We start from the raw sequence: 26,357 nt of genomic DNA, 5'->3' as shown, positions 1-26,357 counted from the left end.
CTCGCAAAGTACAATCAAACTGTGCAATTAGTTTTTGATTTCGTCTACATTTAGTACTTCATACATGTACCGCAAGTTTGATGTGACGGGGAATCTTCTTTTTGCATAGTGCCAAATTTAGGAAATTGGGGGAACTAAACGTGGCCTCCACCAAATTCCCCACTTTGACACTATGCAAAAAGAAGATTCCTCGTCACATCAAATTTGCGGTACATGCATGGAGTACTAAATGTTGACAAAATCAAAAACTAATTGCACAGTTTGGTTGTACTTTACGAGACGAACGTTTTGAGTCTAATTAGTCAATGATCGGACAATTATTACCAAATAAAAACAAAACGACACTGTAGCTACTAAACAGTGCTGCTAAACAAGGGCCTGCTTGTAAAGTGCAAGTCAACCCGCTAAGTCTGCGTGCCATATATTAATTTTTTTTACATCGGTCGACAGACATCCTACTTAAGGTCCCCCGCCACATCGCTCAAGATCATCCTCTACTACTCCAAGCATCTGGACCGGAGGACACTGATCGCCTTCCAACTAACGTAAGTACTGAAGTTCCCATGCCCATTTAATGCAACAATTTCTGTACATACTAGTCTAATAACCTTTGCTTCTTCTTGAACTATTAGTTTCAAGAGTATTATTAACTATTCAAAGTTTATTGGTAAGTTTTTAAGGCTAGCGACTAATTTAATTACTTACCTTTGCTTTATCTCGTTAGTCTATTTAGACGCTCTGTATACACTCGTGATAGATTTTGGTTGCTTTTCGATCCACATTTATATATACTAGCTAGTGTCTGGCATATGTCTAATTAAAACTTTAGCTTGAGTGTGGTAGCTCTTGTTTCAGCTATGTGTCAAGGCTTCATCTCCTGAGTCTACATTCCAAACTTCGAACCGTACCTACTACTATTTGTAAGAAAAATTGTCCCGCCTGCAAGATACTGAAACAATTGTTCTTGTTATAACTTTTATTCTAGACTCTCTCTCTCTGGATCGTATTAAGAATATATAATATGGATTTTTTGTCCAGGAATAATTACATGAATCATCATTTCAGCGTGCACCATGGTGCCCAAGATATCAAATTTCATATATAAAAACAATTTCAGTGTGTAGTAGTATATCTTTAGGGAAAAAATAGGATCCCTAGAATTAAACTATCAGACAACATATATAGATCTACTTTTAGGTTTATCAATGATGGTCCTTAATGTAAATATAATAACGTTAGAGATGAGTAATTTAAATGAAGACTTATTGGTTATTTTACATTCTTTTCAAATGACCTATATGGGTAATTTAGATGCAAGTTTACATATTCTTAGGTTACTACCATAATGGAAAGGCAATTAATTTTTTTGGAAAAGAAGTTTATTCCCGTCTCTGCAAGAGTGTTTCATGTAACCAATTCTTATTACAGAAGTAGATTGGTGCTGTTATTTTTGAAGCTCTCAATAAACGAAACCAAACAAAGGGTAGATTGACTAAAAGCTAGGAAAGGCAATTAATTTAGAAGAAAATAAGATTTGATGCAATAATCGGTCAGATATTTTACCATCGTTTGATAATCTGTACGATCTCTCTCTTTTCCTTGCATGTATCTTCACAAGAGTTATTAAAATCAGCCCACTCGCTTCTGCTACAAGCGGCTGTAGCTGCAGTGCACATACACTAAGCTACAGTAGCATCCGGCCAGCTGTAGCAGCTACGGCTTACGGTATAAGCCAGCAGACCCGATAATTGTAAGATTGATGGACAAACTTTCGAAAGGCAATGGATCTGAGGGGTACACTATGCCACATAAGCTCTATAGGGGCGGCTGGTGACCCTCTGCAGTAGCGGTTGGGCCAGCCGCCCCTACTGAACCGTTGCTATAAATCATTGATTTATAGAGGTGGTTTATTTTTCAGTCGCCTCTGATTTATAGGGGCGACAGCCACCCCTATAAATCTGTTTTTACAGAAATCACGAATCTCGACAAAAAAAAATATTTTTTAATTGAGCAAATCTGTTTTTAGAAGCGGCCGCGTCACGCGATTTTCGTTGGCGCTGCATTGAACCCACGACCTAACGCCTCGCACGTCCCTCACCAAACCAGTCCAACCATATCACACGTGCCTATTTGGGATACTCATTCTACTTATTTGATCTTCATCCGGTATTAAAATGAGTATTTGGGATTCCAATGAAAAAGTTGTCAATTATAAAGTTTTATAATTTTTGGAGATCTACAACTTTTATTTTGATCGTTTCTCCATCTGAGGTGGTTTGAAAAATTCGAATTTTTAATTTAGAAAATTCAGACGTAAATATCCTTAGCTAGATGATTTTAAATGAAAAAGTTGTCAACTACAAAGTTGCTTAATTTTTTGAGATCTACAACTTCAATTTTTGCAGTTTCTACATGCGAGGTCATTTGAAAAATTTAAATTTTAAATTTAGAAAATTTAGATGTAATTATTCTTAGCTAGATGATTTCAAACCAAAAAGTTGTCAACTACAAAGTTTTTTAACTTTTCGAGATCTCAAACTTTTGTTTTGGTCGTTTTTCCATCTGAGGTCATTCGAAAAATTCAAATTTTAAATGTAAGAAATTCAAACAAAGTTTTTCCATAATAGATGATTTCAAAAGAAAAAATTATCAACTACAAAGTTATATAACTTTTCGAGATCTAGAACTTTTATTTTGGTCATGTCTCCATCTAAGATCATTTGAAAAATTCAATTTTTAATATGAAATTGTACCGTTTGGCACCCATTTGTAGGGAGCCGCCCCTACAAATGGGCTATTTCTAGGGGCGGCTGAAAATACCAGCGGCTCCTACAAATGCATTTGTAGGGGCGGCTTGGGTTCGGAATCATTTGTAGGGGCGATTTTAAATTGAGCCGTCCCTAAAAAAAAAACAAGAGCCGTTGCTACGAATGCTTTTTTAGTAGTGGTAAGAAAAAATATGGATTGAGCAATATACAATAGTAATTGGTCTTGATGAATCTACAATAGGAAACTGTGCCTATAATCTGAGTCCAATATTATAGGTACAATGCTTGCAATAATTAATGGATTTGGCATCATGCCGAATTCAAGTGTCACAGTCATCAAGAGATTGGGGCGGTGGCCGGAGAATGGGGCGATGGTGGCGCGGCTGATTGGGGTGCCACCAGGCGATGGTGTGGCAGGGGAGGATGCAGATGCGATCGTTATTATGGCTTTTTTTGCGCATGGTGTGGGTTTTTGGCCTGAGCTATAAGCATCCTAGCACAGGGTGCACACGGGTCTGCTTGATTTTTAGCCCAAATTCTTGTGAGTTATGCGGACATCGACAAGAAATAAATAGACCCGTTTCATAAAGACATCAGGAATGTTCAGTTGCCGGTTTGTTCTTATTTTGCAGGAAAAGGGCAATGTTTTCATGCTGCTCCTGTAATTTCTTTGTTGTTTTCCTGAAATCTGACAGACTAATGGTACATTCCATGTCGGTTGACGAATAACCGTAAAATGACTTATCCACAGAGAGGGATATTTCAATTTTTCAATAGTATAGGTGGGTAAGTTCGAACAACAACAACAAAAAAGAAAAAGAAAACTAACCAAATTCCAATGAGATATGCTCAGTTCCCGACATACATAAATTTTTCTATTTTGCAAAGAACATACAACTTCACACACACAGACTATATCCATATTTTTTAGACCTTAGTACCTTACACTCTGGTTGGTAGAAAGAAGGTACTCCCTCCGTCCCATAAGTGTATTTAGACTTCAAAATTTGTCAAAAAAATAACTGTACCTCTAGCTATGAGACCACCTAACTCTAGTTGTCTTTTTCTACTTTCTCTATTTCCAAAGTGCAATGATTACACCTTAGAGTAACTTTTTATAGGGGTATATATATGTAATTTCTCAATAAGATTAATCTTTTCATCAAAATCCTAGAAAGTGCACTTATTTTGGAACAAATGTAGTATAGTTTTAACTTTGATTTCCCAAGTTCATTCTCGATTAGATTGGCATTGCAGGTGCTGCAGCTGCTATGGCTACGACCTGGAGTTACGTAAGACCAAATAACAATTTTGAGTCGCCGTTTTGGGCGAAGCACCGGCACATGCACCTGCCGTTCCTTAGGCAAAACAATTCCAGTTTAGTGGAGCATTTGTATCGATTGACCACGGATCAAGATAATCACACTGCAGAATCACGGGAGTAAGGCATTAGTACTTGAGCAGTACATCTATCATCTTGTTTTTATTTAAAAAATAAAATAAATTTATTAATAAGTAATCTCTTTGTAGGAAGCTGTGGGTGTTATGTAATCCCCCGTTTGAACGTGCGTGCTTGAAGCTTCGAGAAATCCAAGAGTCACTGACACTTGAGAGTCCCCTGGGTGTGGACTGCTTCAACTTAGCTGTAAGGAACCTGGTGGCGGAGGATGCCGACAATTTTCAGCACACAAAGTGCATGGGCTGGAGGCACGTATATCAAGTTTGTAAGGTGAGCACTTGTCGACTCACGTAAAAAGCCTTTCTTCCCTGGCTATTGGGCATTGCAGCTAGTAGGACTCAACTGCATATATTTAGAGAATTTGAGGTAGCATTCGGTCCAGGGATTCATCCAATTTTTATGTATCATTGAATAATTCAACAAAAAATTGGATTAAACTAATCTAGGTTTCAAATAAAGGGGAAAATGATACTTTCCTAGAAATAGAAGTGCCAATCCAAGAACATACGATATGTACTTTGTGATTTTTTATTTTTGAGAAACTTCTACGATTTATCTGTTTTGCTTTCGTACTCACGAGAATTAACGTGGAGGCTTCGTTGGAGGCTTAGAATCATATTAACTAGTCCATCAACTTATACTCCAGCATTGGTTAGAACCATACAAGACATAAACAACAGATGCCCATGTTTAATATAGCTACAAACTATAAAAAAAATTCGTTCAAATACTCTATAATCTCTATCCAGTTCTCAAAAACTTATCTATCATTGGTATATAATTTTTTATTTATATCCATATTTTTTCTCTTTTTATGTATCTTTAATATGCATTGAGTGGAAATCTTAACTTTCGTTCAAATACTCTACTCATGTCATATGACGACGTCATGAATCTAGAATTTTGTTTTCAAATTTTGATCTTATTAGTGAAAACCCTGCTTATTATATATTTTACTAACACTCTTTTAACTACTTCGCTAAGTATTATGAAAGTACAAACGGTCGTTTTAAGCCACATCATGTTGCTTAAAACTAGTGGTAATGCTTGAAGTGAGATTTAAGATGGGTTAGTGGAGCTGACCTCAAAAGGATATATTAGTATTAAAGCCTTATAATCACATCTTTACTCAGGTACCTCAAAGATCTTGTAGGTCATAGCCACCCTTGGTCTGCACAAACCTACACACTTAAAATCAATGTATAGTAGTATTACTTTATTATAAAAAATAGAGCGCTTACGATTATACTATCAATATATATATATTGTTTTGTCAAATATTTCGGCTAAAATGTATAAATTAACTAAAATATAAACTTACATAAACTAAAATGTATAAATTAGCAATAGAAAACTAGAGGCTCCCTACATACTCTCAAGGAATGAGGGATTAAGGGATCTGCAGCGTTACCACCACACTAGCGTGGATCTGCGAGAGAGAGGTTGAGAGATAGAGAGAGTAGAGGAGCAATAGAGATGGAGCTGAATCTCACCGCCAGTCTCACCCTCCGCCTCGACTGTACCCCACCGCCGGATCTGCACAGCCACCGCCACCGCGGTCCGGGTTGATCGAGTGAGAGAGGTTGAGAGAGAGCGAGCACATGAGTAGAGAGGAGGAGACCCACCGTGTTGGGTTTAGTCCCACATCGTGTAGCGATGGTGGGGGAGCACAACATATAAGGCGGAAGAAGCCCCCACCTATAAGGCTAGTCTTTTGGGTTGAGTAAGGCCCAAAGGCCTTATATGTTGTAGCTCCGGTGGACCTGGGACCTGTGGGAGCGCAGGTTCGTGGTAACGAGCCGGGCCGGCTATAAGCCAGCTCCAAGATCGTGAACTCGGTGGTCACCACCGGTTCCAACAATTGGTATCAGAGCCATTGGGCAGATATCCTGACAAAACCATTGGGCAGAAGATCAGCTGGCAGATATCCTAACAAAACCATTGGGCAGGATCAGATTTGTCGAGCTGAGAGCAAGGCTGGGCGTCATTCAAGTCCAACAAGATTAAGGGGGTGATTTGTTAGTTTGAATAAGTGTTTATCTCTCTGTAATCTAGTTGGAACTATGATGTTTTACGCTTTCAGTAGTTTGCATTAGTGGCGTAGAATCGCGGGTGGCTGGTGCTGTGCCTAGCTCACGCCGTGACCGCCAAGTGGGTCTCCCCGTTGCAACGTCGTGCTGCGCATGCCCGTGGTCTGTGATCCATTGTTGGGGTTTAGTCCCACATCGTGTAGCGATGGTGGGGGAGCACAACATATAAGGCGGAAGAAGCCCCCACCTATAAGGCTAGTCTTTTGGGTTGAGTAAGGCCTAAAGGCCTTATATGTTGTCAGCTCCAGTGGACCTGAGACCTGTGGGAGCGCAGGCTCGTAACGAGCCGGGTCGGTTGCAAGCCAGCTCCAAGATCATGAACTCGGTGGTCACCACCGGTTCCAACAATTGGTATCGAGCCCATGGTAAAAAAAGCTAAACCCGATAAAAAATCTCGAGCGTCACATATGGCGGGGGCACCCCGATGTGTGACTAAGGGGGAGATTGTTGGGGTTTAGTCCCACATCGTGTAGCGATGATGGGGAAGCACAACATATAAGGCGGAAGAAGCCCCCACCTATAAGGCTAGTCTTTTGGGTTGAGTAAGGCCCAAAGGCCTTATATGTTGTAGCTCCGGTGGACCTGGGACCTGTGGGAGCGCAGACTCGTGGTAACGAGCCGGGCCGGCTATAAGCCAGCTCCAAGATCGTCAACTCGGTGGTCACCACCGGTTCCAACACACCGAACCCGCCATGCCAAAGGAGCTAGACCGTACCCGTGCGCACATTGACAAGTCGTCCGCCCAGCCGTGCCGAAGGAGACCCACGCACGGTCCACCCAACTCGCCGTGGCTATTGGGTGCACGATGGCTGTTGGGGTTGGGGGCGGCGATAAGCAAGGTTGGTTGGTGGAGGTGGGTGAGAGAGACGGGCGGCGCTGCGAAGGTGAGGGAGAGAGAGATGGGCGTTCGTGCTGTCGGGTTGAGGGTGAAGAAGGCAGGAGGTGGGGTGGAGTCCTGGGGTGCGCTGGTTATGGCATTTTATGAGCCTTTATCTTTTCGCAGGCAGACCGTATAAGAAGCCCGCCTCTGAAAATTGATTTTTAGAGATGGGTCACTTAAATGGGCCGTCTCTATAAATGTCCATTTAAAGAGGCAGCCTATTTAAGTAGCCGCCTCTAAATATCAATTTTTCGAGGCGGGCTTATTTTTGGGCGTCTCCTGAAATCTCCCATCTACTAAAATCATTTACAGATACGGACGGAGAAAGCTGCCGCCTCTGAAAATAAAATCCTCTGTCTCCTAAAATTATTTTTGTGCTAGTGATATTCTATTAGCCTAAGACCACATTCCAACACCTTGAAGCCACCGGTCTGTCTAAAATTTGTTTCTCTCCATTACCGACGAAGGACCCCATTGCGACTCCAAAGGGAGCTCCAGCATTTTGTGGAACTTGATGTAACCCTGCCCAGGGTCTCGAGGCATCTGTTTCCTGATACCACAACCATCGAATGCGCGAGAACAGTCCCAGAATTTCGAGATTAAGAATGCCAAGATCACTGAACTGCAGTGGTCGTTGGCCTTTGTCATATTTTGGGAACTTGAGGTAGCCATATACAATCATAGAGCTTAATGTAATTTTTCTGGGTCACTAGATCAACAACCTTCTTATCTACGAATCATTTGAATTGTACTAATCTATGTTCTAAAGCAAGGGAAAAAAAACTGACCACGCCGAAACTGGTGAGTAGCATGGAATGATATTTATTCACAAACTTGCGCTGATCAGGAGAATGCTAATGAACTAAGACACTGACCGCTACCATTTGCGGGTAGGTACCCACTTACATGTCTAGGTAAGACCATGCAACACAATCTAATATACTGGACATATCAAAGCAACTAATGCATTTTAGCACGGATTGAAAGCAAATCCATGTGCTACGCACGTTCTTGGTCAATCCATATCCCAAGGCCATTCCCACATCTGTGGTCCATGGGCTAATACAATGGTGGCATTTGCTATGTATGGTGCTCCAAAATAACTTTGAATCATTAATGTAGATGGTTTTAGTCACATATTAGCTTCTATATAAGAGGTAATAGGAAAAATGTATATTTATATATATATAGTAAGGTGTTGGGAGTCGAAGTTCCCGACAGAGTAGGAGAGAGCACGTTGTGGCTCTCCCTTTGAATGCAGAAGGCTTCACCGCACGGTGATAGCCTTCAGCGCGAAGGTGCACAGATACCGAGGCAACATCTAGGGTTTCGAGCTAGTAGAATCTTCTCCCTTTCATTAGGGGCCGAGCTCCCCCTTTTATAGAGTATGGTTGCGTAATCTTTTGAGTACAAAAATGCCCTCATGACAGTTAGGGTATATTACGGCATATCCGCTACCTAGTGAGTAACCCTCCGGGCTCTTAGCGTCTTTTATATCTCCAACCGCCTTTGTTGATGGGCCTTTCTCGAGCCGGCCTACCAGCCCAAGGGGCCCCTTGGTTCAACCTTGCTGCCTTTCCACCGCCGCCTCTGCGCTCCTCTTCGTCTGGGGCACCGGGCACCCGCGACCTTCGATCGGGCCGGTGCCCCTTCACCAATCGAAGGGTGCGCCTATCGTTCCACCGAGCAGGCGCCCCGAAGGTCGTGGGATTCCGCCGAAGGCTTCCCCCATTGGGGTCCCCGTCAAAGGTTCCACCGAGCCTTCGACGTTTTTGCCTCCATGGTGGTCGGCTGGCTTCTCCTCGCCCTTCGCGATTAGCCCTGCCCACAAAACTTATAAAAAACAGTTATTCTGTTAGCGAATCCTTCGGTCGCAAGGTCTTGCCTCCAACATAAGGAAATCAGAGAAAATATCTTTATATAGATCTAACTTCTATATATGTCATATTGGATCTGACTTACAGGCGGCTGAACTTGTGATGTGCGTACGTGACATTATCACACATGTACACATGTTAACCTTATGTAGGCATGTTAACCTTATGTAGGCATGTTAAACTCTTTCTTTTTTTTTTTACATTGTGAGGTGCTAACGTTGATCCCTAAACTTGATGGCCTCCACGCGAGATAAGCTAACTGACTTCACCTTTTAACCCTATTAGATGTAACAACTTTTTACATGACAAATTAATTAACTAACATGATTTCACCTGACAAACGAACATACCTTCATCTTATTAGGTGCAACATTTTGTATCTAACAAACTAACCTGGAACTATACGCGACAAACCAGTGACTGTGCAAGTAACCATCAGCAGCGAGAAAGGCGATGTGAGATCAGAATGTGTGAGAGGTGGATGCTAGTTTAATTCATGACAAGCGACGTGTACAGGCTCTGGGTAGATTGGTCTAAAGCGTTGGGCACTTTCGAATTAATAAGGAAAACAGATGGAAACGCGTCAGGGCGGGGGACAGGACGAAATAGCCGGGAGTTCTTTTCTCCTTTATTTGGTTTATTATTATTTACCATTTCAGTGGTTTTAAAATTCAAGGGCTGTGATTTATTTGTAGAGATAGCCAGAATACCATAAATAGCCCTACAATCAATCATGTTCTAACTGTGTTTACATGTATATGAAATGCAGATGGATTCAACACGAGCAGATGAATACTCGTGTCCAGAGTTTACTAGCTCTCGGTTTGCTTGTGATGATTTTGGAGCACATTTGGTAAGGAAATTATTTACTAGTCAACCGTCGGCGCTGAAACATATCACTAGGTTCTTAACTGAAAGTTGTTAATAAGGCCATAATTTATTTGCTGAGAGGTTTCCAAAGTTATGTGCTAGGTTCGAAAAAAAATGGCACAACAATGTTTATTAAGAAATGTTGAAAATTGGTCGAAATGCTATGGAGAAGTTGTTGAACAATTTCCAAATTAAAATCCTTGTACGGTTTTCACAACGGTTGATGGAGGTACTCATAACATGATATTTATCTATTATATAAATTAATAAATGTTCACAGGATACAGAACCACAAATGTAATATAATCGTCAGAGGTACTTCTATATATGTACTTTGCAAGCCATCAAACTTGGAGCACACCACTAGTCACATATATGTGTACAATGACTTAATTACTGTATATCGAATTATCGATTATTACGGTTCCAGCACACTGTACTCCTGCGAATTATCACAGGCCGGTTACCTATATATTCTTACAGTTATTGTTATGGTATGTTTATTTCCCAGGTGTTGATCCCAGTCGTGCATGATGGGGATTGGAGTCTGTATGCTTTCAACATGTGCGATCGGAAGCTCAGTATTCTTGACTCTAGTTCTCTTCCCTATCCCGAGGTGCGTCATCGCAAAATTAGGCGCAAAATATCTGGTGTTGTTAATGAAACCTTGGCTACCCTGTCCGATGGATCCCAAGACGATATCTGCAGCTGGGAGTGTCAATTTCCAATGGTGCCTACTAAACGAAACAGGTGAACGAACTGCCGCTGCTACTTCTTCTCTTGACCTTTGCTTTCCTGCCTGATCCAGTTATTGACTCATGGTGTGTTTGGCAGTTCGAGCTCCTGCTTGAAAACTTTTTAGAACTGGTCATCCATTGCTCTAGATTCTTGAGAGCTTGAGCTGTGGCCAAATTTAGGTCTTAATTGATTTGTTTTATTGTTATCTTTTATTAAATAAGATGCTTAAAAATTTCTAATTAATATTACAACATAGCCCTATGTGCATGCATGGATCTCGAAGTTGATGTTCTACAAAATAAACATTTAAGTAACACAATAACATCCTAAACATTATTTATAGGCCTGCTAACATAAACACACGTCTCCTATATTTCAAGCGCTTAACTTTTCACGTTCATATCATCGATGGGTTCAAAAGCTGTGTTTCAGGGAACAAAGTGATCAATTTAAGTTAGATCAATTCTCCAGCACTATCAATGTTGGATTGATCCAACAATTTCCCATCTGTCACACATTGGTGTCTGTCGGCACTGATGACCAGCCATTCACACACACTTGATCCACCAAGCCTTGGGCCTACACAACCAGTGCATACTACTAGGATAAAATTGTGGTCAGTTCTTTGTTATAAAAATTGTTGTCCCAAACACCACCGAGCTTTCCATTATGTACCTCAAAATCTAGCCCAAGAGCTGAGGGCTCCCCGACTATTTCACTTGGTTGAACTCTATCCTCACTACCAATGTTGGATTAATCCAGCATAGTTCACCTATACCTAGGAATGGCAAAGGGACAGATCGTGCCAGATGGAGAGCCTGCACACCTGTAGGGGACCAGTAGGACATCTAGACCCAAGAGAGAGAGGATGTGAACTGGGACCTCTAAAATTTAACCTATAGTTTGCTCAAATTACGCTAAGAAAAACAATAAACTAGCCATCTAAATGTGAAAATGTTGTTTTTCTAGTGCTCTTTATTTAACCAACACCACAGAGTTTAGCAACATATATAGCTAACCGTAAGAACTAGCCTATGCTAAACTTGGAAAGACAAATGTCACAACAATCAAGCACAAATGCAGAAGCCTAGTGTGGTAAGTAAAGAAATGAGCAAGAGAGGGCAAACTACTAGAGATAGAATTTATCCCTGGGTGGTATCGGTTGCTAAAACACAATACTTAGTCCACGCTGAAGCAACACAACGAATATGCTCATATTCACCAAGACTTACCCCGGTCACGGTGTTAAATTGACCATAAAGGGTGCCGTCAATGAGGACAACTACCATGAACCACAAAATATCACCACTTGCCACCCGACTCTATATGTGTCAACTTGGAGCCAACTTCAATATGGAGGTTCTCCACCAAGGAAGGGGTCTTGTTGTCCCCTACACACCAAGTCGCTGAGGGTCCACGCCAAGGCTGGAGGGACGACGTTCACCAGAAGATCACCAAGACCTCAAGTGCTTCGACTCACTAAGATGACAAGGCACAAGATCCAACATAGTATATCTCACAAGCTAAAGCTTAAGCACATGCTAATCATGCCCCTAAGCATGATTATAGGCTTTGGATATGAACACTAAGCTCTCAAATGGTGAAGTGTAATAATACTTGCAGTAGTTTCCTTGCACTTCCACATAGTCTAGCACAATTCAAATGGCAGTGGGAACTAATTTATATAGCCCACCAAAGGCTCGTAACTGTTGGGCAGTTCATAGCCATTGAACAAATAAATCAAGCATAAGATCAAAATTACCTATAAATATCTACCCTTTGTTCTGCCTCTAGATTGAATGAACCCCTTCTACGCATCAAATATCGCCACTATCATGTCATTCTATGCAAGTATTCTAAGGGCATGCAGATACAAACATCTAATTGCATGGAGGATCAACATACTAGAAATGATCCCTACAATTAGATAAAGTATGCTAAATGCACTCAACATGTCGTAGACTTGGGATTGACACAACCATAATATAATTAAAAGCATAACTAGGTGCCATATGGATTGCTAATATATTCATGAATAGAATCAACTTTGTTGTAATCAAGAATGTATCATAATATCTCCACCATGATCATGCATTACACATATGATATAAGGCTCTAGAACTACATTGATTATGCCACCCAATAATTAGATGCTATAGATCCTAGACAACTTGTTTGACCCTCGGCTCTCCATCTAGTAGATGTACCTCAATTCCTTCATCTTCTTTATGGAGTGAATGTTGGCTGCTTATGGGTTTTGGGTTTGAAAACCATATATTTATACTATAGAAATCCATGGTAAAAAGGGGACTCAAAACTCAGAAAGGAAAGGGAGCGGCCCCACTTATTGGGGGTGGACTAGGTCGATTGAAATGAACAAAAATTTCCAAATGCAAATCCCAATCCTTCTTGCACCTCTATGATTGTACTAGGTTACCTTAGCTATCACGGCCAACCACTTTTCAGACTAATTACAATTCCATACAAAAATTTCAATGTACATAATACGATTATTACGCTTGTTTCAAGTACAAGAACCTCTTTGGGCTGTAAGCCAAGAAGAAAAGTGTTTTTTTGAAAATAAAACAAGAGGATTTGGCAATCCTAGTAGTTGGCTTGTAGTTTGCATCGTTTGTGCGCAAGAATAGCATTGTAAGTATAATATAAATAGTAATCTCATTATCCATCAACCCTTGCTCTCATTCTCATACTCTTGATTACATCTCATAACTCACTTCTCTTACCACAACTTCCATCACTCTCAAAGCAACGAGTCGCCCCCCGTACACCCTCATCTCAATAGTCACAAGCCAAACCTATCTTCGACAAACAGAAGCATTAAAAAGAAGAAATAATTAGCAGAACCCGCACATAGGAGTGATCATGAACAAGATCACGGCTAATTGTGATTCTACATAGTGTGTAGACCTGCACCCACAAGTGCACCACGCTCAATGTTGGCCACCAACTAGTTGAACACTTGCCTATTAACTAACCAACTTAGACCAGCATGCCCACGCCAAGACAGAGTAATACATGGGCACGACCACATACACTTGTGGTCATGTCTATTGTGGCGGTAGGAGTATCCTCCTCACTCCTCACACAATATGAATCGGGTCCACAAGATCCTGTGCCTCCTCACACCAGCAGCACCGGTGGTAATCTGCACTAGTTCATAAAAAGGGCCCAGCCCTTTCAGGTCATGTGTCATGCATGATTGACAAATCCCATGTATTTGCAACCTAACAATGTTCCTTAATGGCCAGAGCAGCCACCTTCAACTAAAATGTGCCTCGAGCATGAGACTCACCTTTGTGAGGTGATCTATCCTTCAACCCCCCACCACATCCCCCAAGGACCAGCGTTCCCACCATAGGAACCAAACCATAGTGCTCAGTGCATCTATTGTATCCTCTCACTCCACCCAGTGTATCTAGAAGAAAGGTCAAGGAAAAGGGAATATCTCCGCAACTCCAACATCATCACCGTCCCACTTGGAGGAGATGGCGGTGCTTGGAGGGGGGCAGGGCTAGCGGCAAGGGGTAGCACTTGGAGGAAGTAGGGGCCCGTAGCTAGGCAACTCGGTTGGAGGTGGTGGGAACGAGGAACCGAGGAAGGAGGCAATGTGAGACTAGCTTATGGGCCCCCATAATTTTCAACTTTTTCCTTTATTTTCTAAGCGGTGTGCTATGTCACGACAATATCAGCACAACCACATATCAAAACCACTAACGCCACATCACCAGAAACCACTTTTCGAGGAGTCGGTGAAGTAATTTGTGTCATTTTGTTAGTTGGAAGAGTCTGAATGTCAAGTTTTGCTATTCGTCGAGGAATTTTGAATTTGGACGATAGCTTCGGGTGGCAAAAATGAATTTTTTCAAAAGAAGAGGTAGAAACAGGCCGAGGCCATATTTGGCCTAGAGACTGAGAAGGAAAAAGGGAAGGGTTTTCTATTTATTGTAACACCCAGCATGAAACACCACCTTAGGATACCACTTAACACCTAAATTCCACTAAGTTTAGATTATTAAAAATTTTGGCATCTGAACAGGCAAAATCACATAACATAGATGATATAATCTTGTAAGCAACAATATAAGCATCATGTCCCGACACTATAACAGAATAAAAGGACTACCCTAAATAGGTTGTCCTAACCAAAACATCCTTTAAGCGACCTCTAATTACACCATTACATTTGCATACTTTGAATAAATAAATAAGCATGTGTGAAATAGGTGATTGTGTTATAAAAGTGCTACTCATGCATATCGAGCTCATTTGGTACCTAAAAACCAAATAAACACAAGGGTGAATAAAAGCCAAATAAGTACATTCAGAACAGAAAGAATATATGTTCCACGGGAATCCATGAACGAATAATAGGAACATTAATTAAATAGCAGTTTTCGTCTGAAATAGGCAACACTTGGATATATCATTAGCATTTACCAGTAAAGCCAAGCAAGTGGGGCTAGCACTTTCTCATAGGAACCTGAGTATAAGAACTAAATTGCAAATCCCAATAAACTGGCACTGGAATTGAATGTAAATGAAAACTTGAATCTCGGGAAACTGGAACTAGATCATGAAGCATGAAAAAAAATATAATGCCAGAAATATTTGAACCAACGGAAAACTCAAAAAGTAAATGCAAAGCCTAAACACAAGTTCTTCATGCACTTCCCTTAACTTTGGTGAGAACCTGGTGCCACAACCTCGACAATGGCATTGTTCAAACCTATCAAACCAATCTACCTTAAGAACAAGACAACATCTTTTATGAACCTATTTTGTAAAACTCAAGTAAACCCATCACTTGAATCCTATACTCAGTTAAATGCATCAGCAGCCCCTGAACTTGTGCTGAAGGCGTGAAGACAAACAATTTTTATGTTTGGAGGGGGAAGAAAATGTGATCTAGTAATGTAGACCCAATGAACCACCTTAGTAGACTGAAGGAAGGGTGATTTTTACTACATCGAAGGGTACTAAATCCCATAGTTTCATGGAAATATTTTGTCTTAACCCTAGGAAAGAGTGTGCTCACGAACCATATGATAGAACAAGAAACCATCCCACATAACAGTGCTTGGAGGCTCTTGATCCATCGCTTCTGGTGCTACCACATCAAGAATATCTTGCAAGAGAACAATGTGGGTTAGCATGTGATTGACTAGTTTTTCTTTCATCTCCATACGCAGAAATGATGGTGGCTACTTCGTATTCAATTTCATGCGCTTGTGGGATGGACATCAACTTGCTCAGTCATTTCCTGAAGTAAGTTCGCTCCATTTGATATCTTTTTCCAAGGATACAAATCGATCAAACATAAAGTTTATCCTAATATCAGTAGTTTTCTACTAGTATTCGTTATTTAAGTGAAGGAATGATATCCTAATATCAGCAATTTTCAACTGCTAATCATTGTCCCAGAAATTCTGATTTTTAATCCCAATTACCTTTGGTTCTGATTATCTTGACCCATGCTTCTACCATGCTTTTTCTCATCATAACGCAATGGTCATAAGTGGCCAAAAAATTGAAAATAACAACAAAAATGCGCCAAATTAAATTATGCATTATTAAATCTACAATTCTAACAATACCCCAGCCATTTTTTCCTGACGGCCAAATCCGACAGGGCAAGTACTTACTACCGTTAGGGATGCTCTTACCTGTCAGTTCACGTCAGGGATATGCCGTCACGGACAAACTGGCAGGGAAAGTTGACTTTCCCTGATGGTTTTCCATCAGGGACTGTTCCCTGACAGTTTCTACCATCAGGGAAGGTGTTCCCTGTCTGTTTGGCCTTTCACGTCAGGGAAAGTTTTCCCCGTCGGCTGCCATACCGTCGCGGATATTTTAAACTTACCCTGTCAGTTCGCTTCCGTCAGGAAAAGGGAAAACCTCTGCTGTCAGCCATGAACCGTTAGGGAAACCTCAGCATGCATATCCAGAAATGCTCAATTAACCATTGAAATATGTAGTTAGCAGCTCGTTTATATTAACTAGGAATCCACACAAGCAATAGCTGTAACACACTTACACTCATCAGTCTTATACATATATAACCATTATTCAAGTTGTTCATACATCAAATATTTCAATTGTCAACAAAACAATCTTATGTTACAATGCTACATTCTTGATTTCTTGCAAAATCAGGTCAGCACAATCTAGTTTCAATGCTAATTCGTGCAACTAATATGGGAAATGGAAGTTTAGTCGGACGCTCTATAGACATTTTCGCCAATTCGTTCAAGATGGCCATCCAGACATCCAGTACAGCTATCATATTTGGTCGATGTCCTGAAACAACATGAAGGCAGCCTAATATTATCAAATCTAGATTACAGTAACTAAAGAAAATCTAATCATTTACTTTAGTTCAAGAATAAACCACCAGTTCAAAGAACAAAGCAGCCTGATACTATCAGCAACAATGTTTTGATACACCAACTAATAAAGTTAGCAGTAACAAAGCAAATTGATATTAGCAAAAGCAGTGGGACGATGCTGAGGTTGACCCAAGGAGCTCAACGCAATGGTAAGCATACTAAGGCCTTTTCCTAATATTGGCAGTAATACTCTAGGCCTTTTCCTTGTAACATTCTAGGCCTTTTTCTTGTATTAGCAGTAACATTCTATGCTTTTTTGTTGTATTACAGCTTCCTAATAAGCCTTCTCCAAGTCAATAAAAACCATGTGTAGATCCTTCTTCTTCTCCCTATACTGCTCCATAACTTGTTTTATTAAGAAAATGGCTTCCATGGTTGACCTTCCGGGCATGAAACCAAATTGGTTCATATAGACCCGCGTTATTGCTCTCAAGTGATGCTCGAGTGGAAAGCTTCCTAGAAAAAATATTTGGAATACTCAATGAATCATACATATTATATAAATAATAAGTACATGGTCCTACACTTAGTCGATCATATTCCCACCAAATCAAGTTGGGAATATCAGTGCATACGGTCCATTTGTCATTTTCATAAGTATTTTCATACAAAAAAAAGCATCAAGCACATCAAAAAATATCTACAAAAAATTCTATATCGGTATTCAACACGAAATTAAGTTCTGTTGCTTACTATTCCTAATCATAGCCACAATATAAACCTGCCTTCTTCGGCTTTCATGCTAGCAGACTGCATCTTATCGAACTCAAGATACTTCTTAGCTGCTGATCTATTCAACCAAATTGTGGGTTCAACTACTCAATCGAAATATTAAGAAGACACCCTCAATTATGTAACACATCTCTTCCTGAAATTCGACCACTTACAACTTGTAATCATTGATTAGAGATAACAGTGCAGACTCAAAAATTCTGCCAGTAAGTAGAACTCGGAAAATAGCAAACCTTCATGTGGGATTGGATCTTAGGACCAAATGTAAACTTGTGGCTGAATCATAGGTGACAAAAAAGGGAACTTGTTTATTACCTATGCTAGACCGTCCCTGTAGCTCAAAACTTTTCCATGGCCTCCTGCGTACACCCTTTCCCTGTGAAGGTATCCCATAAATCCCCATCTCCTGTCTGCATCACAACCTGAAGGCAACATGTGTGCTGAACACTTAGAAAAGGAATCAACAGAAGATATCACCTTCTACCGACTACCATTTAAGTTCACTATTGGTATTCTTGCGGCATAACACGTCCATGTGGCTAGGATGACCACAAACTGTACAGTATACGTTCCAAGAGCACTACTCAGCATATGTGAATCACCATACCTGAAGCACACCAATCCAACAGCTAGCTCAACCACATCTTGAAACTAAGCACCATCAGTCCCCGAAGAATACACCTGGGAAGATCCACCTAGATATTGCTAATGGTGTTGCTGACCCTTATGCATGTTATGGATAGGACCACCAGATTGGCATTTCTTCTCAACTGGTCCCTTTTACTGATCTATAATAGATGCTTTGTTAATATATAAGTATAAGACTGTTGTGGCTCAACTCCCCTCAAGCCTACTCAACCATGGTGTGAAAGTCTGACTGGAAAAGCACCAAGCACGTGGCAAATAAAAGGCCTCAAACCCTGCCTAAAACTTCTAGCCATCTTTGCATCGTTATTGGCTACAAGAGGGACAAAGCCAACAATCATATTGAATCCTACCTACTATGCTATAGTTTTATTGTCTTGTGTGTAATTACTTAGCTCGATCTGCATCCTATTCGAGAAGATAGCTGAGCAGAACCTGCTCTCAAATACACACGAACTCAGGCCATTTAATTAAGAACACTATGCATGATAGTCCTAACTGACCGTTCACCTTGCCACTAGATTTGAGCCTCACACTTCATGACTTGCACAACATAGCGAATCTTATCTTGAGGTAACACCTCAAAAGCATCAAACTACATCTCAATATAAAAGCCAATCCGCAGCCTGGATATGACTTCCACGACCATCAAAAACTATCTAGCTTCAAGCTAACCCACTGTTTCAGTCACATTCTACTCTAATGACCATCTACAGCATTAACAGGATGGCAGCACCCACAAGGACTGCGCTAACTGTAGGAACAGGCTTGGGAACACTCGCACGAGTAGCCTACTTCGGAGTTCTCATATTGTTCTGCATTGCCTGCATGGTTGCTAGCTGCTACACTTGAGTGCTGCCCTCTGCCTGTGCATCACGCTACGATCTAGTTCGACCTCGCTTCTCAGGTGGCATGACTGCAGCCACCACAAGAAAACACATATTTCAATTTCAAGCAATGTGTAGAGTATCAAATTAAGCATTGTTTCACCTAGGACCAAAACTTAAGCTATGATTATCAACTGTAACACCCTATTCTTACAAACCGACTAATATAGAAACACCGGAAATTTGGGTTGTTCGTAAATCGCAGCGAATCAAAACATACAGTGCGCAAACATGATGTTTCAAAATGTATAATTTTTTAAAGTATCACCTTACATAAATTATTGTCATGGATATTGATATAATGTTTAATGGGCTTTTATTACCATTGGTATATCAGTCATTAAATGAACATTTTTCATGACTGTTAAAAGAAATATATACTAATCAATTATGTACATTTCATATGAATGATCGCTATGCATATGTGGCCTTGTTCTATGTGAGGAGCTAGGTTGTAAACAGATTTTGGACATGAAGTGTTATAGATGTTATTCGGAGCATCAACCCTCACCGCAGTTGCACACGTTATAACCATGTAGTTTTTGTGTAGTTGTCCATGTGGCCCATGTGTATTTGTTGTAGTTGGTGGGCAAGGGCCTGTTTATAATCCTTGTCTCTCCAAACATAGCACCTCTGTGTTAACCCTTTTATACGAAGCGATGACAGAAGTATAAAAGAGGTGCACATGTATGCAGGCTCATTTCACATGAGGAGCTAGGCGGTAATCAGATTTTCAATGCGGGGTGTTATAGTAGTTTATAAACATATATATGCGTAATTTTAAAGTTATTTAAACTTTTATCATAATAGCATATTTTTATAATTTTTATGTAGCTTTCATTGGATATTTTAGTTTAGTTTAAATAATGGCCATTGTTGGTAATTTAGATGGAAATTAAATTTGTTACCCAGATTCGCTAACATAATGGTAGGGTGGGTAATTTAGATGCAAATTTATGGGTTACTCCCTCCGTCCCATTAAGTTTGTCGCTCGGGAACCGGGATTGTGAGGGGGGCACGGTTTTCAAACGACAAACTCAATGGGACGGAGGCAGTACTTTAGATCATGTTTTTATAATAGCACATGTGGATAATTTATATGAAGGTTTAGGAGGTAGTTTACATTGGTTTTCTTAATGATAGAGATGGGTGTTTTTTCAGAAAATATGTAATAGATCAAATCATTACTATATCATTAAAATAAATCCTTAAAAATCTTGCAAAAATAAAAAAAAACATCTGGCCATCAATTTAGTAAACTCTATATTGACAACAATAGCTATTTAATCTATTTTATTTTTTAAAGATTTTCTTACATCGGCCATTTTGAATAAGGTATAAAGTATTCGTCTCAATATGTACCTAATCCACCACATGTTATAGAAACAAATACCTAAACTACCTGTTCTTACCATGATGACAAATATTATAAATTAACCACTAAGTCTTTTACAAATTACCCACCTAAAAATTAGCTATGTAATCTCTAATTTGATCTAAATTACTCATCTATGCCATTATGGAACACTACTACAAAATGTTTATCCGCGGCGGCCGTTTTTGGTTTCCCGCGGTGGGCAAACCGGTCCGCCGCTGCCGCGAAGTCACGGTAAATCGTGGCCTTCCTGCGGCGGGCTGCTTTGCCTGCCGCGGTTAATCGATTTACCGCGGCGGGCACCTAAGGAAGCCCGCCACGGTAAATCATTTGAAAAAAAACAAAAAAAAGAAGAAAAGCCCACACGGGCTTGGATCTGGGCCGCACTGGACCTAGATCTCGCCGTCGACGTCGATCCGCCACCGTCACCTGGATCCGCCGCAGCTCCAGACCGGTCGCGCCACCGTCAGATCCGCCGTCGGCGCCTCTGCCCGGACCGCCCCCGCCTGGATCCGCCCGATGTAGAAGAGGAAGGAGGCGCTCACGGCAGATCAGGCCTCCCAGGCCACACCACCGCCGGGGCCTCCACCGGGGCCGCCCCCGCCTGGATCTGCCCGCCGGCACCTGGATCTGCCCGGTGGAGAAGGGGAAGGAGGAGCTTGTGGCGGATCCGGCCTCCCCGGCCACGCCACCGCCGGATCCACCGCCGAGACCTCCGGCAGGGCTGCCGTCTCCTGGATCTGCCCAGCGGAGAAGGGGAAGGAGGGAGGGGCTCACGGCAGATCCGGCCTCCCCGGTCGTGCCACCGCCGGATCCGTCGCCGGGGCCTCCGCCAGGGCCGCCGTCGCTTGGATCTACCTGGTGGAGAAGGGGAAGGAGGGGCTCGCGGCAGATCCGGCCTCCCCGGCCGCGCCACCGTCGGACCCGTGGCCGTCCACGCCTGGATCCACGGCCGGCGCCCTCGATCCACGCCTGGATCCGCGTCCATCCACACCGGCGCCCTCGCCTAGATCCACGGCCGCGACGCCGCGCCACCGCGTGCCTCGAGCCGCCGTCCACCGCCTGTTGAGGGAGGAGGAGAGGGAGGAGGAGGGCCGCCGGTTGAGGGAGGACGAGGAGGAGAGGAAGGGAGGAAGAGGGACGCCGTGCCTCGTGCGAGAGGACCGAGAGGAGTGGTGGCTACCGCCGGTTGAGGGAGGAGAGGATCGGAGGAGAGGGAGAGAGTGGCTGCCGGTTGAGGGAGGAGTGGTGGAGAGAGAGGGAGGTGGAGTGAAAACCCTAAAACCCCTGTATATATAAGCCCGATAAATCAGAATTGGATACGGGCCTCGCTGGTGTGCCTATTGGGCCGTGGCCTTTTCCGTGGCAGGCCTTATAATGTGTCCGTCATGGAAAATCGATTTACCGTGGCGGGCACCTTAAGACGGCCGCCACGGTTAATAGGGTATTTTCTGTGGCGGGCATCTTAATATGCCCGCCACGGTAAATCGTTTTACCGTGGCGGGCAAAAATGCCCGCTGCGGAAAATAAAAAGTGCCCGCCGCGGTAAATCGTGGGATTTACCGTGACGGACAAAAATAGGAGCCCACCACGGAGACCTTCGGGACGACGCTGCGCAAATTGAATTTTGTAGTAGTGGAAAATATATAGTATAAAGTATCATCTAGCTGTGAACAAAAACAACCCACTTCCAACATTATTGAAACTAATATACTGGAATACCTAAATCTGTATTTAAATTACATATCTCTACCGTTATGAAAAAATGATTCCAATAAACGTACTTACCCCTATATATACTTCTAAATTACGCACTTTTGCCGTTAGTAATATATAGAAAAACTAACTCAAGGTATACACATACGTGCCATGTGTCACCCTGTAGGTAACATAGAAATGTTTACAATATCTATTATTATGTCAAACACAGAACTCATGCAAATGATTTACCCAAACTTATGTTATAGATATATATGGTCCACAATGACTAAAAATAATATAAAGGAACACCTAAATCTATATCCAAATTATCTACCTCTATTCATTATTAAAAACTTAAGCCGAATGCTCTATGCATGTATGCTTCTAAATTACCTATTTTTTCAATGGTTAATATATGCAAAACTAACTCAAGGTATAATCTAACAATGTGTCACCATGCAGACCGTGTACACATGTGTGCATATGAAGCAACATATTTATTCTAGACAAGCACATAACTCAGTCTAAAGTTTCAACTAAACACATGTCAAACTGGATGAAAAGTATGAATGTTATATAAAAGCATATACAAAGTATTGTGTAATTGAACTCTACCACAACATGGTAAATATTAGAAAGTATACATCATAATATGAACAAACTAGAGAAATCAAAGAAAAATAATTTTAAATAAATGAAGATAATAAACTGCGGATTCCTTTCTTTTTCTTCCATTTTTATGTTACTATATTAAATTGTATTTTTCTCACTTAAATTTAATAATACTAGTCCCTCAACCCGTGCTGCCGCACGGACTAATAACTTGAAGACATATACACATTTGAAATTTGTATAAAAAAAATTAGGTTCCACAACTTTGCCTTCTCTCAAGTTGGTCATATTCTAAAACAACACTCATATATATACTTTCTAATATGGATCCAGTTGTGATAAACTTTAGTAAATAATTGATGTATATAATTTTCGGTCCCAATATATGGTTGCCGACTTTGCATCGTATCTCCATGCATGTGACATATGTTTAGCAGTGAATATTTTAATATGAAACTGATTATTTTATTTTTTTTCTTTATCTTGTTGTGGTAGGCTTTAATACATCCACTTTTATATCCCCATTCATATTGCATCACAACTCCTGGCCTCCAAGTATGTTTGGCATCTGTGTTTAGTTGATCTCTGTCGTGTGTTCATATTCTTACAAAATACTTGCATAAATATTTTCTTATTAGTATTCGCTAGTTATAGACTTTTGTTACAGATTACTCTGTATGCTTTTCCAAGCCTACTCATATTTTTCAAATTTGCACTGTACGCTCATATGTGCTCGACCTGTGTTCAGATGAAATCTCGATTATGTATTTGGCTTGGAAATCAGCGTACTCGTCACCTCATGTACATAGGTATATGTATAGGGACAAACGTCTTGTCTGCGCTAGTTTTTTTTTCTATATTAACAATGACGTAAGTGAATGATTCAAAATGGTTTTAATAGTATTTTTGGAAATTTTTTATAATATGATAGATGTAGATAGTTTAGATTTAGGGATTACTTTACATTATCTATGTTAAATATTAAAATGTAGGTGGGTAATCTATAAATGCAAATTTAGGGGTTACTTTATATTTTTTTCCTAATTACATACTCTCTGCGTCCCAAAATAAGTCTCCATCTCACATTTCGATGAGTCCCAAAATAGAAAAGTACTAATATTTATGGTACCAGATATTTAGATGAATATTATTGGAGCTACGTTAGGCTACTTCTACATAATGGTAGTGGTGATAATTTGGATCAAGATTTAGTAATTAGTTTAGACTACTTTTTTAATCGCAGTGGTTTATATCTTTTAAGGAAAAAGAATATATATATATATATATATATATATATATATATATATATATATATATAATGACTATCATTGTCAATGATAATGATAGTCTACCATATACGTCTAATATAAATAACTTGGAAAAGGCACTCCACTCTTGTGCATTGTTTTGTTTGACAAAATAAATCTACTACAGTAGTTGACTAAAGTTTTAGATTTCTTTAAAATACCATCTTTTTATTAATTATAAGGGAATAGAATGCCAATTAGCAATGATGATGTATTTCGTGCTTTTCCTCAATATAGAAACGAATAGTGTATTAGTCCATTTTTTTATGTTTCTAGGTGATTGTCAGCCGGATAGCACCGGTAATGAATGTTATGACGAATTTGTCTTCGGTTCTCATATAGGTAAACAGGACAATTTATGTATAAAAAAATTACGTAGCTATAGACTACATGATGCTGGAAAGGACATTTGCATTTAGAGTTGAGCTCTAACCTGTATGGAGTCATGACGCGGCATCACCCAACAACACCTTGAGCACACCGAAACACTTCGTTGTCGCCTGACTACTTGTCATCGTTAGCTGGCCTGGGTATTATTTACACTACTAAAGAATGTTACTGTAGGGGCGGCTCTAGAGCCTCGGTAGGGATGGCTGCGCCAGCCGCCCTTCCCAGGGTGTTCCTACAGAGGGTGCCTCTGTCCCTCTGTAGGGGCGGCCGGTGTTTTCAGCCGCCCCTACAGTGCCCTCTGTAGGGGCGGCTGGTAATATCAGCCGCCCCTGTAGTGGACTTCTGTAAGGGCGGCTGTATCACCAGCCGTCCCTACTGTGTGTATTTGTAAGGGCGGTTTAATCAAGAACCGCCCCTACAGTGGATTTTTCAGCGAAAAAATAAATAATTCAAATTCAAATCTGACTATATATATATATATATATATATATATATATATATATATATATATAGTCAGATTTGACAAAAGTATGATATATATATATATATATACATACATATATATATAATTCAAATTCGAATCTAACCGCCACAAATATACATATATACATCCACAAACACAAGACCATTATTTAGAACATCATCACAAGTCATAATTCACAAAAGTCTATCAAATAAAGTCAGGGGAAAACTTAATTTACAATGCTTCATTCCTAACAGGTCAACATGAAGCTACTAGTTGGATCCTAACAAGTCCTTGGTCAATACAAGGACATGAAGCTACTGCTTCCTAACAGGTCCTAACAGGCCCTTTGCACAACAAGCACATAGTATGCAATTTACTACAAACTCGTTCCAGGTTCATGTTGTCTTTTTTTTCTTTCTCGCCTTGTTCAGTAAAGGCGCTTGGGTCCTTCCTTTTCTTAAGTGCCTCAAACCTTTTCTGAACCTGCAGCCAGAAGAGTGAAAACAAATAGCAGATGGTTAAAAGAATACCACTGGCTAAAAATTGGATGACAAACTAAGTATTCAAGCATTTGTTCACTAGCCTTGCATGAACCAATAAGAATAATGTCACGACATGATGTGCCTCTTTGGCATAGTTTCTGCTTCACCATCTAACAGGAAAAACAAAAAGCAAAGTACTACCAAATGAATAGATTCTAAAGCGGCTTAAGAGGGCTGAAATTGAACTTCTGCTTCTCACAAGCTATTCCTACAAGCTGGATTCTGCACAAGCAGAAGCTGTGCCAAAGGGAGCCAAATGCATGAAAAAATTTGGGTCTACTACTAAATATGAAAAGAATAAAATTGCTGACTTTCAATTGCAGATCCAATACCAGGCTCAAATGTACTACCTGTTCAAGTGATGCCCTTTCAACACGCATAGACATGCCCAGCGCTCTCTGATCTGTCATGTTAAAACCATGACCCATGAAACATGAAGATGATGATAGCAAAATTTAATGCACTAAATGAGCATAAACTAGAGCCTCATCCACTTACGCTTCTTGCCATTTATGTGATCCAAATAGTTGGCTGAATCTTTAACAACACATTCACATACAGAACAGTAGTACCCAGCCTGTCAGAAAGTAGGTAAAGTTTAAAGGAAACTT

General features: G+C 40.7%; 1 protein-coding gene and 1 long non-coding RNA gene across 2 annotated transcripts; one reads left to right on the top strand and one right to left on the bottom strand.

Moving 5' to 3' along the window:
* Positions 1-861: 861 nt before the first annotated feature.
* Positions 862-19,304, top strand: LOC136482914 (uncharacterized). Its single transcript, XM_066480067.1, has 7 exons — positions 862-920; positions 4,026-4,209; positions 4,299-4,497; positions 9,844-9,927; positions 10,456-10,694; positions 15,893-15,968; positions 19,183-19,304. The coding sequence occupies exons 2-7, from the start codon at positions 4,040-4,042 to the stop codon at positions 19,186-19,188; spliced, it is 774 nt and encodes a 257-aa protein (XP_066336164.1). The 5' UTR covers positions 862-920; positions 4,026-4,039; the 3' UTR covers positions 19,189-19,304.
* A 6,322-nt stretch (positions 19,305-25,626) lies between these two features.
* LOC136483185 (uncharacterized) lies at positions 25,627-26,326 on the bottom strand. The gene is made up of 3 exons (XR_010765338.1): positions 26,245-26,326; positions 26,097-26,149; positions 25,627-25,687 (listed from the first exon to the last, which is right to left on the bottom strand). It is a non-coding gene; the product is annotated as an uncharacterized lncRNA (long non-coding RNA).
* Positions 26,327-26,357: the final 31 nt, after the last annotated feature.

This window comes from Miscanthus floridulus, chromosome 9 (genome assembly GCF_019320115.1).
Source record: "Miscanthus floridulus cultivar M001 chromosome 9, ASM1932011v1, whole genome shotgun sequence".
NCBI lineage: Eukaryota > Viridiplantae > Streptophyta > Magnoliopsida > Poales > Poaceae > Miscanthus > Miscanthus floridulus.
This window is presented reverse-complemented; position numbering and strand designations above follow the sequence as displayed.